Here is a 17,509-nt window from a genome sequence, read left to right on the forward strand (position 1 = left end):
GTACAAAGTTAAAAATCACACAACACCAGGTTATAATCCAACAGGTTTAATTGGAAGCACACTAGCTTTCGGAGCGACTCTCCCGATGAAGGAGCGACGCTCCGAAAGCTAGTGTGCTTCCAATTAAACCTGTTGGACTATAACCTGGTGTTGTGTGATTTTTAACTGTTGGACTATAACCTGGTGTTGTGTGATTTTTTAACTATTTCCTAGCAGGACAGTGCTGAGTCTGTAAAAAGTACCCTAATGTGTAGGGATTTCTCGCCATGTCAGCGACAAATCCATTGTGTGGGTCATGTTGCACACAGAATTACAGCGTGTCCATTTTTCGGATGTCGGGTTGATTAGAAAAGACGGTTCCTCCAGTTTGAAATTGGCTGTAGCTCTGAACCGTCTTCCTTCCCTCTCACTGGCCCAATACAGTGACAACGGTATGAGGAAAAGGAAGCCGGTCATTCTGGTTTTATGTGACCTGGCCTGGTCCATTTCTGTTCACTATGGCCCTGGAAATCAACAAGTTGTCTCTCCAACTATAAATGTAGCCTTTCCCGGGACAAAGCTGCATTATTGGTAATAAACTGCCGGGGGTAAAAACCCCTACTCTGGGATAATATTGACCCTTTCTGACAGGAGCAGGCCTGTCCTTTGTGACAATGTGGATGCAGACCTGTGTGTGTGTGTTTGATGGGGTACACTTGCCCCTTCGGAGACAGTCCCCATCTGTCGTTCCATGATAGTCTCGGAGACAGCCCAACACGTCACTCACTTTCAGTTTCGTTTCCCTTTTTCGGAGCAGAATGGCCGGGAGAGCGGGTGAGTGAACCAGTGTCCTCCTCTTCAACCCCCCCTTCCCCTCTGCTTGGTTGGCCGTGGCCCCGCATCAGACATTGCCCGTGCTCTCCGGACTCTTTCCCCGCGGATTCAGTCCCTGCGAAGGGACTGGACCCACAGTAACTGTACCAAAAGGCTCTTCGCTGATTGCAGCGCTCAGAGTGGCAGCCCAGCCCAACGGCTCGATGTTCTCACTCCCGATCCGTACTCTCAAACTCTGCCTCAGAGATGTGTCCAGTTGGTGGCACAATCTATCCCTGTCCCTCTCTCCCAGCTCCAGCGCCTCTGCCTGATGCTGACCTATCTGTGAGCTGTCCTGCCCCTCAGTCTTTCACTTCAGTCTGTCTCCCTGTGGAATATGGGAACAGAGTGAGCCACTTTATCGGCCTTGAATTCCTGCTTTCAAACAGTTTTATTTGCATAAAACAATCATATTGGTAACTGAGTGAAATCTCCCAGTGAAATCCTGCGGTCGTTCAGAATGGAAAAAAAAACATTTTCCAATTTCAATCCTTCTCTCACTTTCACCTGATTCATCTCTGATTCTTCACTCCCCTCCTTGACTTCACTGTTTCCATTTCTGAGGATAGGCTGTCCACCAAAATCCATTACAAACCCACTGATTCCCACAGCTTTCAATTTTACACTTCCTCATACCCTGCTTCTTGCAAGGACCACAGCCTCATTCCAGATGAAGGGCTTTTGCCAGAAACGTCGATTCTCCTGCCCCTGGGATACTGCCTGACCTGCTGTGCTCTTCCAGCACCACACTCTCGACTCTGATCTCCAGCATCTGCAGACCTCGTTTTCTCCCAGTCCATTCTGTCAGTTCTTCTGCCTCCATTGCATCCTTTCCAATTATGCCAGTCTTCCACAGGAGTGTCTCCAACATGTGCTCCTTTTCCCCCAACTCTCTCCCATTGTGGTTGACAGGGCTCTCAACTGGGTCCGACCCATTTCCCATATTTCTACGTTCACCCTTTCCCTCGCTTCCCTCCTTTTCTAACCAACCAGTCTCATCAGGATCATCCTTCACCATTTCCACTATATTCGGCATGGTGGCTCAGTGGTTAGCACTGCTGCCTCACAGCGCCAGAGACCCGGGTTCAATTCTCGTCTCGGTCTGTCTGTGTGGAGTTTGCACATTCTCCCCGTGTCTGTGTGGGTTTCCTCCGGGTGCTCCGGTTTCCTCCCACAGTCCAAAGATGTGCAGGTCAGGTGAATTGGCCATGCTAAATTGCCTGTAGAGTTAGGGGAATGGGTCTGGATGGTTTGCTCTTTGGAGGGTCAGTATGGACTTGTTCGGCTGAAGGGCCTGTTTCCACACTGTAGGGGAATCTAAGAATGCCACCACCAAACACATCTTTCCTTCCTTTCCATTGTCAGCCTTCCACAGGGATAGTTCTTTCCAGGGGTTTCTTGGTCCACTTCTCCATTACTCCTAACAGTTCCTCAATCCCCCGTGGCACCTTCCCATGCAACTACAGCAGATGTAACACTTGACCATTCACCTCCTACTGTCTAAGGCCCCACATTGCCTTCCAGGTGAAGCAATGAATCATTTGTGCTTCTTTCAGACTTGTATTTGCTGTCTATTGTCTTATTGTATTTGCTGCTCACAATGCAGCCTTTTTCATGTTGAAAAAACCCAATGCAGACTGAGTGACCACTTTACTGAGCACCTCCGCTCTGCCCATTGGAATCAGCGCAACCTTCCAGTTGCTTGACATTTCAATAAACTGTCTTGTTCCTATAGTGATATTTCCATCTTGGGCCTGTTAAGAAGTTAACATGAGCTGAAGGAAAAACAATTAATATTCCACTTAGGCACACAATATTGAATTCAACAACTTCAGAGTATGACTCTGTCCTTTATTTGTCTGACATCTCCCTAGCCTTCCTGACCATGTCTTGTTCTTTACTTTGTTCCAGGAGAGTGGATCCATTTTCTCCTTTTCCCATATATTATTTATATCTACATCTATTTTACATCTCTATCCCTCCTTTACAGCATTAACACTCTGCCTTTTACTCTGAGCACTCTCACAATCTGTTCCACTCACTCCTCCTCCCTCCCTGTTAACAACATAAGAAGTATCCTTTTCTAGCCCCCTTTTGTTCTGAATAAAAGTTAATTCTTTCCACAGATGCCAGCACACCTGCTGAATTTTCCCAGCACATTTTGTTTTGAGCCTAATGTTTAGCTCACCAACAGCCTGCATGCTCACCGAGGCTCTTTGACCATGTCCAGCACATTTCCCACCTTTCTTTCTCATCCTTTTCTCAGGCTCCCTTGTCTTCCATGTACCAGGTTTCAGTTTAATGGATCATCCTCTATTATTTCATCCAGTGTAGTGTGATGTCATTATCAAACATATCTTCCCCTGCCCTTCCCTATCAGCATTCTAAATGGACCATTCCATCTATGATACCCTGGTCCATTCATCAGTCACCATTAGCACACCATCCCATATCTTCAGCAGTTTCCACTGCTCATTGGGTGGAAATTGAATATTAGAAAAAAAGAAGTGATTTCATGCACATTTTATTTTCCTTGCCTCTGATCTATATCCTCACAAGTTACACATTTGAATCCCTGCAATTTACACCCTCTGGATTTACACCATACACTCCCTGATGTATAACATAAATTACATCCCTAATGTATACCCACATAATTTACATCACCGGATTTACATTTCCTGATTTATGCACTTCTTGATTTAGAGCCTAATGATTACACTTACCGATTTACACTGCCCCAATCATGAGTTACACTCTTCAGGTGTATATACATTCTCTGATTTATGCTTTCTTGAATTTACAGTCCTGAATTCACACACCTCCCCAGATTTACACATCCGTGATTTACACTCAGCTCCCCAAACTTATACTCTGCTGAATTAAACCACCCCATCCCTCATTTAGGCATACGTTCTTAATTTACACTCCCCCGATATACACACAAACACACACACACACTCCAGGATTTACACTCCACTGACTTACACACATGCTCCTGGACTTACACTCCCCTGATTAACACATTTCTATCTGATGGTGGTTGTCAGTGATGTGTTAGCTGGTTGGGATGCTGCACAAAGACTTATTCAGTTAAACCCAAACTCTGTCCAGCCAGGAAAGAGGACACAGCCCTTATTTTTGTAGCATGACTCATCAATCTTTTATATATCTATTTAAAATAAATTGGGGTACAGCAATTGTTCAGAAATATATCACTGAGACTTTCTAATTCTCAAGTTTTGAATGCATTTTTTGAAAGTGTGTTTGTCTTTCAGAGCAAAACCAGGCAGCTGAGCAAACCCAAGATCGAGATGTAGACCTATCCATGAAGCGTCTGAAAGTTTTACCTTTGGAGATCTTGCAGAACCCTCAGATCGACCATCTCAATCTCGACCGCAACAGACTGAAGAATATAACAGACATTTCGAAGTTGAGGAATCTGAAGACCCTCATCCTGTCTAAGAATGAGCTGGTGGATTTCCCCTCAGAGATTGGCTCACTGCGGTATCTTGAAAAGCTGCATTTAAACCAGAACAAAATCTCGCAGATCCCAGCAGAGATTTTCTCCTACCTCCCACTCCTGAAGCAGCTTAAACTCAACAACAATCGGCTCAATGACCTCCCGGGAGATCTTACCTGTTGCACTGAGCTTCAGTACCTCAACCTGTCTCACAACCTTATCAAGAAACTTCCCAAAGCACTTGCCAAGTTAGGAAAACTGGAGGAATTTTACATTGAAAATAACAAGTTGTGTGAACTGCCTCCTGTGCTGTTTGAAGGCTGCTCTCTCAGGAGATTCAGTGCCCGTGCAAACCCACTTCGAGAGCCCCCTGATGAAGTCTGTGCTGGAGGCCTGCAGCATATCCGCAGTTATTTCAAACAACTCCAAAACAACGAGTCGTTGAACGACAGGCGGGTCAAGACCATGTTTCTGGGTGCATCCATGGCGGGCAAGTCAACTCTGTGTAAAAGTTTGACTAAGCGGGAATTGGTGACAATTGCAGAGAAGGACAGGACAATTGGGATTGAGATCAGCGAGTTTCAAATGGAAGACTTCTCCTTCCTGTGCTGGGATTTCGCTGGGCAGCTGGAGTATTATCTGACTCACCATGTCTTCATCACACCACAAGCCCTGGTTGTGCTTGTTATTGACTTGCACAGGTGAGCAGATGGCTAGGATTGAGAGATCAGGAACAAATCAGGAAATCCTGCAGAAACATAGCAGCTTTGGTAGAGAGAGAAACAGCATTGATGTCTGAAGTCCCATGTGACTCCTCTTCAGTCTATTTGTTATTCCAGGTGTTTGTTTCAGATTTCCAGGACCGGCAGTATTTCACATTTATTCTTGAGATTGGGAGATGCCTGAAACTTCGAGTGTTGATTTAATCACAATGTTTCCTTTGTAAAAAGTATTTTTGAGCAGCCCAGTGTCTCACTGAGTGAACACAGCTCAGTGCATGACAGCAAGCATTAAAGATCCACAATGCATCAGCTTCATTTGTGGGACTACAGTTAACTGAATCACTGGAGCAAGGGGAAGCAGATCAACCAAACCTCCTGATGTGAATCAGTATCTGGAGGTCCCTTGTCATTACTCTTTCTTCATCTCCCCTTTCATCTCTTTCTTACTTTCTGTTTTATTCCTCTCCCTGTCTTTTGCTGGATTGCCTTATTCACTCCATCTTACATTCTCATCCTTTTCTCCTATTTAAAAAAATACTCTAATTAGTTTACTTTCATTCTTTCCCTCCATCTCTTATTGCCTTCCTTTCATTCTCTTCATTGTTTCCTTCTCCCTGTGTCTAAAATAAGATGAACAAATTCCATTTGAATGTTTTTCACTCTATGCTGTTCATATTTTTGATAGGGTCCAAATACTAGTGTCAAAATATCTTAGTATCACAATATCATATGGTTTCCATGTTTCAATGTTACAATGTCCCAGTGTGTCCCTGTCCCAATATCCCCCTGTCCCTTGTCCCACTGTCCCTATGCCTTGTCCCAGTGTCCTTCTGTTCCAGTGTGCCCCTGTCCCTGTGTCTCCTGTCCCAATATCGCCTTGTTCCAATGTCCCCGTCCCAATATCCCCCGTCGCTGTGTCCCCATCCTAGTGTCCCCCCATCCTAATATCCCCCTGTTCCTGTGTCTCCTGTCCCAATATCGCCTTGTTCCAATGTCCCCCTGTCCCAATATCCTCCGTTCCTGTGACCCACTATCCCAATGTCCCCCTGTCTCAATGTCCCCCGTCCCAATATCCCCCTGTCCCTGTGTCCTCCTGTCCCAATATGCCCCTGTCCCTGTGTCCCCTGTCCCTATGTCCCCCGTCCCAATATCCCCCTGTCCCTGTGTCCCCCTGTCCCTGTGTAATGTTAAAAGATTAAATGGGAGTATCTCTCAGGACCTTAATGTAATATTAAAGAGTTAAACTGCTCTGAGTGAACATTCTGGAAATGGGTGGGGACAACATTCATGCAGGAATGCAAGTGAGCGCCACTCCAATTACACAGTCATTTGCTACTCCTCCTCCTACTATTATCAAATTAAACTATCATTCAATCTTGTCCATTCAGAATTGCTTTCTAGCCATCCCTTGAAGCTATGTATGCCACGTCTGCATTGTCTTGGGGAATCATTTAGTCAGGAAATCGTTTCCATAATGATTCCCCAGGCTTAAGGCATTTACATTATCTCTGAAGATCATCTTATCCTACCATTGTACGTGGGGTAACATGTGACTGCGAGGGAGTGACTGGGAGTTGTCTTGAGTGGCATGTAACTATGGAGGAGTGGTCAGAGTATCTGTGAGTATTACCAACTGACCTCTTTAAAGGGGATTTCTTTGTTCGGGGCCTCACTTTGACTTGACTTCACACACCTGCGAAGAGGGTCAAACGGGGTCACCACTTAACTGTTTGCAGAAGTTGGTGTGTGCAAAAAGATCACTAAAACGTTCTCACCTCGGTGGAAACTGGACTGAAGAACACCACCCCACCATCAGACAAGGCCGCGAAGAAAAGAAAGACCAGCTGTACCCTCCTGATGAAATCACACCCAGTAAAACAGAAAAGCCTGCCAGCGGACCGCATGGCACTGCAGTCCATGCCACTCCATTCCCCCAGAGTCGAGTCCACGGCACAAAAACCCAGACAAAGCTTCTGCAGCAGTTAATGTACTTTACTGTCGGGACCCAAGTGGACCAGCTCCACTTTCTCCCCCTTCTCCCAGTGACGCCATGTTGTCTAAGAGTACTTCTAAGGGAACGTGTGGGGAACAAAGGCAACAATTTTAAGAAGTACCAAATTCTAACTTTTCTTCTGTTCTGCAGCTTCAAACCTTGTGTCTGTAGAGGACTTTAACCTCCTTTCTCACTTTACTTCTCACTGGGACTCTCACCCCCCTTTTAACCCTGGAGACTCTAACCCACTTTTTAACCCTGGGGATTCTAACCCCGATTTAACTCTGGGAACTCTAACTCCGAATTAACCATGGGGACTCTAACCCCAATTTAACCCTTTTTGCGCAAAGTGGCTCATTGGTGTGCAAGTGTGCGAGTTACCTCCAAAGATTCTGTCACCACCGAGTCCCAGGAGATGAGGGGTTGATTGAGTGTTTAGAGAGAGAGATCAAGATGAATCTTACCTTGTGGTTCCATCCATCTCATGCAACCAATACTCAGATGATAGCTTATGCAGTCCACCTGGAAGCTCTGTGTATGTTGGAATCCTACTGCTGCCACCATATGTTGGGTTCTTTTCCCGAGGTTTTGCACACAAGATGCAATTTGCACACACCGACTTCTGCAAACAGTTAAAGCGGTGACCCACTTTGACCCTCTTTGCAGGCGTGCAAAGTTGAGTCAAAGTGAGGCCCCGAACAAAGAAAATACATCCCCTTGATACAGGTCAGTTGGTAATGCTCCCAGATACTCTGGCCACTCCCCCATAGTGACATGCCACTCAAGACAACCCCCAGTCGCTGCCTCACAGTCACATGTTACCTCAGCTACAATGGTAAGATGAGATCATCCTCAGAGATAATGTAAATGCCATAATCCTGGGCAATCGTTATGGAAACAATTTCCCAAGGCAATGCAAGTGTGATGTGCTTGCTTCAGAGGATGGTTGGAAAACAGTTCTGAATGGAAGAGCTTGAATGATAGTTTAATTTGATAATAGTAGGGGGAGTAGTAGAAAATGACTATATAATTGGGATGTGGGTAATTCGCATTCTTGCCTGAATGTCATCCCCACCCACTTCCGGAATGTTCACTCTCTGCAGTTTAACCCTTTAATATTACATTGGTTTTCAGAGAGATATTCCCATTTAAACTTGTAACATTACACCTCTGTCCCCTGTCCCAGTATGCCCCTGTCCCAATGGCCCCTCTCCCTGTTACCCTGTCCTAGTATGCCCCAGTCCCAATGACCCCTGTCCCTGTTACCCTGTCCCAGTGTGCCCCTGTCCCAATGGCTCCTGTCCCTGTTACCCTGTCCCAGTGTGCCCCTGTCCCAATAACCCCTGTCCCTGTTACCCTGTCCCAGTGTGCCCCTGTCCCAATGTCCCCCTATCCCTGTGACCCCGTCCTAGTGTGTCCATGTCTCAATGTCCCCTATCCCAGTATCCCAATGTAGTTGTCATTATTGCATTGTTAGGAAATAATTTCATTGAGATTTTAAACAAACTGTGACTCCTGTATATTCAGTATAATCTCTCATCCAAAAAGCAAACTCCGCTCTGCCCACAGGTACTTTGATGACAGAAAAGGATTGACCCAAACATGTTCATTTTCAGCTGATTTACAATCAGTGAAGACACACTGACTTGACCTTTCTGCAAGAGCCTGGATAAATCTCAGGCTTGGATTGGTATTGGAGATTAAAGGGTCATTACAGACTTGGAAGACCAAACAATCCCCAGCACCTCAAATGCCAAGGTTTGGGCAATGACATGGATATTAATGTTGATTGTAAATGGGCTGAAAAATGGAGCTGTGAGGTTGAATGACTATTCTGGAGGTTTTCTTATTTATCTTGTGAGGACTAAACCCCTATCAAGATTAATATCACAGGGCACCTTCTGTGCTAACGTTGATGAGATAAACAAGCTTCCTGAGTTGCGCACTTGGCTCTCATTTTGTCTTTAAGTGACGCTAGTTATCTTCCTCCAGGTATAAGATGGATGACAAGGATTCCTTCAAGGAGCTGGTTGGTTTCTGGATCAATAATATTTTGATGAGAGTCCCAGATTCCATTGTACTTCCTATTGGGAGTCACATGGATCTGTGCGAGAAGGATGAGGTCCAGATGAAGAAGAAGGACATTGAAGAGAAGATCAAAGAGATACTGATTGAAAGATACGAGAATTTGAATCAGCGCCTGGCAACACTAAATAAGAAATCACAGTGTGAATTATACAGAGATCAAGTGAATATACTGGATGATTTAGTCAAGTACAATTTAAAGGTGAAGATAATGATGTTTCTATAACGTAGAATAAGGTTCCTGTTGGGAAGGCTGACCATTTAAAGGGTCACTGCATTGTTTGGAAAACTTTTTGTTTCACCTGTGCACATCAAGTTAAACAGGACCGAACCAAATCCACGGTAACACTAGACTGGGACCTTTGGCGCTGAGGCCACTAGATTGTGGTGCTTCAGTAATGGGCAGACAATGGCATGGAGCAAGTAGTGGCAATTACTATTTCTGGCACTGCCTGCTCTTGGGGAGGAACAGGAGAAGACAGAGAGAGATGATGTTATTCAAACATTACTCGGTCCACTTTATTTTATAATAGTCTCAGGTCCCACAACAGCCTCAGTCAATTTACAAAGATATGCCACATCCTGTTTGAACCTGAGTAGATTAGGAAATGTTAATCCCTCATTCCCTTCCTTTCTTCACTTCTTCATTCTCTCCACTCCATCTCTCTTCGACTTTCCCTCCATCTTTGTATTCCTTTCTCCACACTTTCCTCTTTCATTCCCTTCCTTCTATTCCCATCCTCCCTGCTTTCATCCATCCTTTGTCCCCTTAATTCCCTTCCATTCCTTCTTCCATCATTTCTTCTTGGGCAGTTGAGAATTTGAACAGGGTTGAACTAGAATTGGTGATCCTTGTCTTGCAGGTTTTGGACCTCATTCCCGTTGACTGCACTCAGTATGATACAATCATCAACGCTTGGATGCAGATTCTAGAATCAGTTCGGAATAAAGATATTTTCCCAAATGCAATCCGGACTCTTCCAGTCACTTACAAGAAAGTGGAAAAAGTTATTACTGAACTGATTGAAACAGAAAAAGTTCCATTTCATGGTAAGGATTATTCATTTTACTCCGCGCTGAATCTAGTCTCAATGCTGGCAATAGTCATTCATAAGAAAATAAGAAACAGGTGCAGAAAGCCATTCAGTCCTTCAAACGTGCCATATTGTCCTGGCAAACCTCCTCATTATTGTGATCACGGCTCTTCTATCTCAGCTACAATGTCTGAAATAATCCATATCCCTAAATTCTCTTAGTACCAAAAACTAATTGAACTCTGTTCTTGAATACACTCAATCAACTGCTGTCTGAGGTGGAGCATTCCAAAGATGTGCCATCTTTGAAGAAAAAAATCTCTTCAGCTCAGTTCTGAATAGGTCCCAGCACTAACCAGTTGCTGCTCTTTCCTCATTCTTCCATCACTCCTCCCCTTTTCGCACTCCCAAAAGTACTGATTCTCACTGGAGTACAGTTCCGCACACATTTATTTACATTGGCTTTATAGATCATATTTTGTCTATTTTTATTTAACTGAAACACAAGCACTCAAACAGAAGTTTATTATGCAATACAAATTGAATAAACTAAACTACTTGTATGTTGGGAGGTTTCAAAACACACAGGAAAATGACAATCCCATATCCCAACATCATCGATTTACAGTATCCACAAATACTAAAACCCTTCTCTAGCACATATATCGGTTTGCTCAATTGTTTCTTTTCATCACCACTTTTGGGAATTTGATAACTTTTTCCGTGATTATTCACACAAAAGGACATTAACAAACTGCTACCAGACAGTGATGTATAGAAGTTTTCTAGGTTTTGCTAAAAACTAGGCAATTACATAGCCTTCAATCACTTTATGAGTTGTTCACTGGAATGGTGCTGGTGCATGTTTTGTTCTAAAATGATGATTTTGCATTGATAAAGTATTACAAAGACCCAGATAAGTAGTTCTTCAAAAGCTGGTATTGGAAGTAAAGGCACAGGTTTTACTACTTGACATGTGTGGCATGTCTGCCAAATTTAACCACATGTTCTGTAACCCTGGCCAATACAAAACATCCTATATTTTAGCCTGTGTTTTCCTCATCTAAGGCTCTTACCATAGTAACATTTCATTGTGATATTTAGATGGAATTACCACCCATGGACCACTTTCCATTCCTCATTGGCTGGTATTTGAATTGATCGCCATTTCCCCAATAATTTTTTGTCTTCCAAATAATAGTATTCAGGTATTGTTTCTGAATCAATTTCTGAATAGACTGTTTCACTTAACTCTTTAAATTCTGAATCTGTTGATGGCATTTCTATTAAAGAAGAGTTAAACATATCAGCCTAATTCTCTTTACATTCATCTTTTTGAGATAAATTTTTTGAAAACTGTATTTGATAACTGAATTTATAAATCAAACATCCTCCTGTTTCATAGACTCCTTTTCTTTCTGTCTAATGCTATGCACTGAAATTAGGTTGCAACACAATCAAGGAACAGTACAGGGTATTCCTTCTGCAACCTTTCAGTTTACCTCTACCAGTCATCACCACTCTTGGTGAGGTTAATATTCTTGAACCTGCAAGGTCAGTTTACAAAATAAAATCAATTCCTCTATCGGCATTTATTCCATTATTTCCACTATAATGTCTCCATTTACCAATTCACTCTTTAATCTCACTCTGTATCTGAGACTGGTTTGTAACCTCCATGTACACATCCAGTCAATATTTTCTCATTCATTAACCCATCTGTAAGACAAATAGTATTGTCAGCCAGCAACAGTGACTGACTTGCACCAGTGTGTCAATGTCTTTATTGGTTTACCTCTTTGATTCGAAACACAAGGAGTCACCCTCCTTTTGAGACAAAATACTTAGAACTTCTAGAGATCTGATTCTCTCTGTCAATATTAAATAAAGACTTTTTGCAGCTATCTAGAACTATCTCTCCCTTCGTAGTACATTCCAAGGAAACAGGATCTCTGCTGCTACCATTTTAATACCTATACCTGTTCTTGTCTGGATAGGGTGGATAGGGAAAAGATGTTTTCACTCGTAGTAGAGGCTAAGACCCAAGGGCACAGCCTCTGAGTGAAGGGGCAACCCTTTAGAACTGAGATGAGGAGGAATTTCTTCAGCCAGAGGGTGGTGAATCTGTAGACCTCATTGTCACACAAGGCTCTGGAGAGCAAGTCATTAAGTGTATTTAAGACAGAGGTAAATAGGCTCTTGATCACTAATGGGGATCAAGGTTTAGGAAGAGAAGGCAGGAGAATGGGGTTGAGAAACATCAGCCATGGCAGAGCAGACTCGACAGGCCAAATGGCCTAATTCTGCTCCTATATCTTATGGTGATATGGTCACATGGTACACTGCTATACCTGTACTTGTCAAACTCTGAAACAAATCTCTTTCACTTCATCAATCCATCTACGTTCTCAAATGAGGTAAAATGACTTTTGACTCCATGTTCAGGAAATGTTGTCACTGAGCAGAGAGTCTTAAGTTAAACCAAGTCCTTCATTGGAATCAGAATCATTCTTTGAACTATCACCTTGTCCTTTCTACTTTACCTTAAGCTTTTTCTCTCGCCAACTCATGTCGTCAAAGTTCTCTTTGGAAATCAGTTGTTCTTATAAAACTGTTCTGATCTATCTCCTTTCTTCATCAGAAACCATATTTTTTTCATTTACCTCCAAACAGACATGGGCAAATTGCCACCAAAATATTTCCAAGCCAAGTGGTTTTCCTCAAGCGATAAAATATCATTTTCTGACTCTTCTAAACCGAAAGCAAGCTAATGGTTTTCAAAGTTCACTCCTTATACATATAAAGTCTCACAATGTAAGAAGATTCCTATTATCACTCTGGAACTCTCTCTCTCTATCATAGTCATTTGGAAAAATAAATCAATGCTTCAGAAATACTAACAAATTAATCATTAAATGACTACATGCACACTGACTAAAACTCACACGTCACTAGTTCAAAATCCAAACTCTAAAATAAATGATATTAGTATGCTAAATCACACACTTTACATCATAACTCACATTACAGTCCCACACACACTCTTATTAGAGTGCAATTCCACTCATGTTAGTTCAGATTGGGATATATTTTCCAGAGACTCTGGTTCTCTCTGGGATATAGTTCCACCAACACAGCTTCACACTTGGGTATAGATTCTACAAGCACTGACTCTGGAGTACAGTTCCACAAAAGTAACTCCCATTGGCACACAGTTCACCACATAGATTGGCGTACACGTTCCACTGTCGCTGACTCTTAATGTTGTGGGTTTTTAAAAACAGGAACTGTAGCACTCGATGAATTACAGAAAATGTTAAATCTTCACAACATTGACAGTGAACAATTGGAATACATCTTGAGTTATTTGCATCGGATTGGGTTAATTCTGTGGTTCCAGGATCTGCAGGCTCTGGAAAACACTGTATTCCTGAAGCCATCATTTCTGATCACTTTGTTTAAGGTAAGTGTCTGACTAGGATCACTCTTGTTTTTATTCTGTTTGAGATGATTGCCATTCTTAGATGACTTCCTCATTTCACATGCATAAAATCATAGAAACGTACAGCACAGAAAGCATCTGTCACCTCTGTACGAGTCCTCTGGGAGAGCTATATTTAATTCAGTCTGTCGGCTTTTCCCCACATCATAGAATCATAGAGTCATGCAGACCCTTCGGTCCAACCAGTCCATGCAGACCATAATCCCAAAATAGACTAGTCCAACCTGTATGAGTTTGGCCCATATCCTTCCAAATATTTCTTATTCATGATTCTTATCACTTATCTAAATGTCTTTTAAACATTTTAAGTGTACCCGCATCCACCCTTCCTCTAGAAGCTCATTCCACACATGAACCATCCTCTGCGTAAATAAATTGCGCCTCATGTCCTTTTTAAATCTTTCTTCTTTCACATTAAAAATTCCCCCCATCACAAGGAAAAGCTATCTGCTATTCATCTTACCTATCCATCATGATTTTATAAACCTTGCAGATGTTTCTTATTTATGTCCAAAACTTCTTTAAAATCTAATTCCATAATGCTTTCAAGGAGTGAAATCTTAACTCAGAATCTTAACTCGGTGTGAAGAGAGTCTTCCCTATTTCCCTCTCGTTACTTTGCCAAACATGTGAAATCTCGGCCCTCTAGTGACAACGCAGAGCTTTTCAAAGGTCAGGGTGCTCAGGTTCAGAGTGGTGAAGTTCAGGATGTATTGTGAGTGTTGAAAGGGGTGAGATTTGGGGATTGGAAGAAGGGTGAGGGATCAAGAAGGGTGCTGCTACCCATGAGTCAGTGAGTGCTTGTGATCCTTCAAAAGCTGTGGTGCTGGAAAAGCACAGCTAGTCAGACAGCATCCAAGGAGCAGGAGAGTTGACGTTTTGAGCATAAGCTCTTCATCAGGAATGATGACGAGCTTTTGCTCGAAATGTCGACTCTCCTGCTCCTCGGATGCTGCCTGACCGTCTGTGCTTTTCCAGCACCACACTTTTTGGCTCTGATCTCCAGCATCTGCAGTCCTCACTTTCTCTTTGTGATCCTTCACACCTGAAAGGAAGATAAAATGTTTCTTTGTTAAAGTTCCAAATAGGGTGGAGGATGAAATGAAGCTATGGAACATTTGGTGTGCTTAAGGTAGAGATTGGGAGAGTGAGCCCACAGTAGTGTGTGGCTTTGAGAGGATGTCAAATGGTGTGGCGAGAGCAAAGGCTTGATGAATTTTCTGTCTCTTGGACATACCTATGATCATAGCATAAAAGATGCAGTTGGAATCCAGAAGGAGTAAATTGAAGCTGAGATAGTTGCTGAGGAAGGCAACATGGCTGTGAAAGGAGTTTTTTTAAAACGATACCTGCTCAAACACGAGGAGGAAAGGAAAGAAGATGGCCAGATTAGAAGAGCTAAATAGAAATCCAGTCAGAGTGGAGAGCGGAATGGGTAGGCATTCCGGAAGAGAAGTGGCCATGAATAAAATAGTAATACGAAAGAAAAACTCTTCAGATGCTGAAATCTGAAAAAAAAATCCAAAAATAAATGGATGGAAATCTCAGCAGGTCATAGAGCATCTGTCAGGTGTAACAGGGTTAATATTTCAGGTTGATAACCTTTCATTCGATGTTATGAGTTCTAGTCAAATCCCACTACTCCATGAACTGCACCAAAAGTATGAATAACTTAGTTAATCACCAAAATGGTCAAATTATTTCTCTTTACCACTGTTATCTGAAAAAAAAAGAGACCTTCACCTGATTATTTAATAAAGTAAAGAGAAACGTATTTATTAGAAACAAACTTATGCTTTAAACACCTGGTAAAACTGGTTATCAATTATACCATTTCACAGAATTAATCTATATCTCCCAAATCCAACACAAATGTAATTCATACACAGACAAGGAAAGACAACTCTGCAAAGATGTCATGGCTTCAAACTTAGGCAAAAAAAGGAACAACATTTCTGTAGGGCAAGGTTTTGAATGCAGAAGGAAGAATAGACTGACTTCTGTGATTTCCTGTCAACAAGTTTCAATTACTGACAGACACAGAATGATAGAAGAACTTTAGCCTAGATTTTACCTTCAGATGGGAAATGGTTAGGAGTGCTGATAATTCATCAAATTTTTCAAATTGCTTATCAGAGAGAGAGAGATTTTTTAGTTGGTTTTGTTTTAAGAGCTTTTTTCTTACTGACTGAGAGAGGGAGTATGTGTGTGGGTGAGACAGAGATAGTGCTACTTCTCCTTGTAAGCCTCTCCACAGCTACAACTTCAGGGTGTGTATTGAAAAAACAATTTTAGTTTAGAAGCTGTTAGTTGGCAACCATCAGCATAGATCCAGCTTTTCCAAATCTGTTTGTTGAACAATAAATCCATAAAAATCTTTCTCCTATTGCTTCTTAAGAGTTATCTGATATTCTTTCCATAAAGTCAATTGATTGGGTAAACTGATATCTATTTGACCTTTTATCATTTTGTTTCTAATAAATCAAATGGTAAATCCCTCTTCAATCTAGCAGTGTCAAAATGGTTCCACATTCAGTTTCTCATAGTTTAAAAATATATACGTATTTCTAACATGCATCCACTCTTGGGTGGAACATCAGTCCTAAATATCTGTCATCACAAAGTGGACTTGATATAAGTAAATGCAGGAAAGTCACACTAATTCATCAGTTTTGACTCCTAATACAGGATTTAGAAAGATTAAAAACTTGGAACTGGAGTAGGCCATTCAGCCTTTCAAGCCTGCTTTGCCTTTTACGATGATCATGGCTGAATCTCTGTCTTGATTTATACAGTTTCTTGTTACCATTTGTTTCCTTTCTCCATACTATTCCATTATATTGTTCAAAGTCAAAAGTCACATGACACCAGGTTATAGTTCAGGTTATGTTCTTGATGCATCTGGAACAATTTTTACCTTATACATTTACGTTAGCAAAATACCAACAAAATAATTCAGTGTTTTGAATTTCAAATTTACAAAGGCCAAGGATTTATGATCAATGTAAATTTGTGTTTTGTTGTGGCAGTGATAACATGAACTTGGCAACTTTTAAGTGCCAATAATAAACCCAGGGCTTCCTTTTCCACTCTAGAGTCTTTCTATGTGTCCCTGCCTGGGTGCTATTTTAGCCTCAGTTTGTTCTATTCATTTATGGTCATCTTGTGCAGTGGTAGTATCCATACCTCTGAGTCAGGAGGCTTGGGTTCAAGTCCGACCTTGAAATAACATCTCTGAACAGGTTGATTAGAAAATTTCTAGAAGGAGCACTGCATTGTCAGAGATGCTGTGTTTTAATGAGATTTTAAAGTGAGGCCTCATCTGCCCCTTCCTGGCAAATTGAAGAGCCTATTGCCACTAAAGGAGGAATAGCATGGGAGTTCTGCCTAGTATCTTGGCATTCATCACACCACTAATCTCACCACAAACACATTATCTGCTTATTACTACATTGCTTTTTGTGGAATCTTGCTGTCTACAAATTCACGGCTGTGTTTAATAACAATGATCACAATTCAAAGAAATACTTTGTTCACTGTAACATGGTGATGTTGTGAAAGGCCTTTACAAATCTTAAATTAAAAACTGAAAATAATGGAAACACTCTGCAGAGTTGGCAGGATCTATGGAGCGAGAAACAGAGTTAAAGATTCAAGTCTAAGGCCATTCATAAGAACTGTAAAAAAAAAAATCACGGACCTAAAACGTGAACTGTGTTTCTCTCCATGGATGCTGCCATTTGTGCTGAGCATTCCCAGCATTTGCCATTGTCATTTCAGATTTCCTCAGCATTTTGCTTTCTGCTAAAGAAATCTTTGTATGTTTTTCTTTCAATAATCTCCCCTTCTCGGGAATGT

The 17,509-nt window shown here is 42.0% G+C and overlaps 1 protein-coding gene across 1 annotated transcript in view; it reads left to right on the top strand.

The window, feature by feature from the left end:
- Positions 1-679: 679 nt before the first annotated feature.
- LOC122557745 (malignant fibrous histiocytoma-amplified sequence 1) overlaps positions 680-17,509 on the top strand; it is a 36,716-nt gene continuing 19,886 nt past the window's right edge. The window contains exons 1-5 of the mRNA XM_043705698.2: positions 680-813; positions 4,131-5,016; positions 9,023-9,317; positions 9,979-10,165; positions 13,434-13,612. Of these exons, the coding sequence (XP_043561633.2) occupies positions 798-813; positions 4,131-5,016; positions 9,023-9,317; positions 9,979-10,165; positions 13,434-13,612 (1,563 nt within the window). The 5' untranslated portion in view covers positions 680-797. The remainder of the gene's footprint in view (positions 814-4,130; positions 5,017-9,022; positions 9,318-9,978; positions 10,166-13,433; positions 13,613-17,509) is intronic.

Source organism: Chiloscyllium plagiosum, unplaced genomic scaffold (assembly GCF_037043375.1).
Source record: "Chiloscyllium plagiosum isolate Xiang-an unplaced genomic scaffold, Cpla_swu_hap1 HiC_scaffold_18, whole genome shotgun sequence".
Classification (NCBI taxonomy): Eukaryota; Metazoa; Chordata; class Chondrichthyes; order Orectolobiformes; family Hemiscylliidae; genus Chiloscyllium; species Chiloscyllium plagiosum.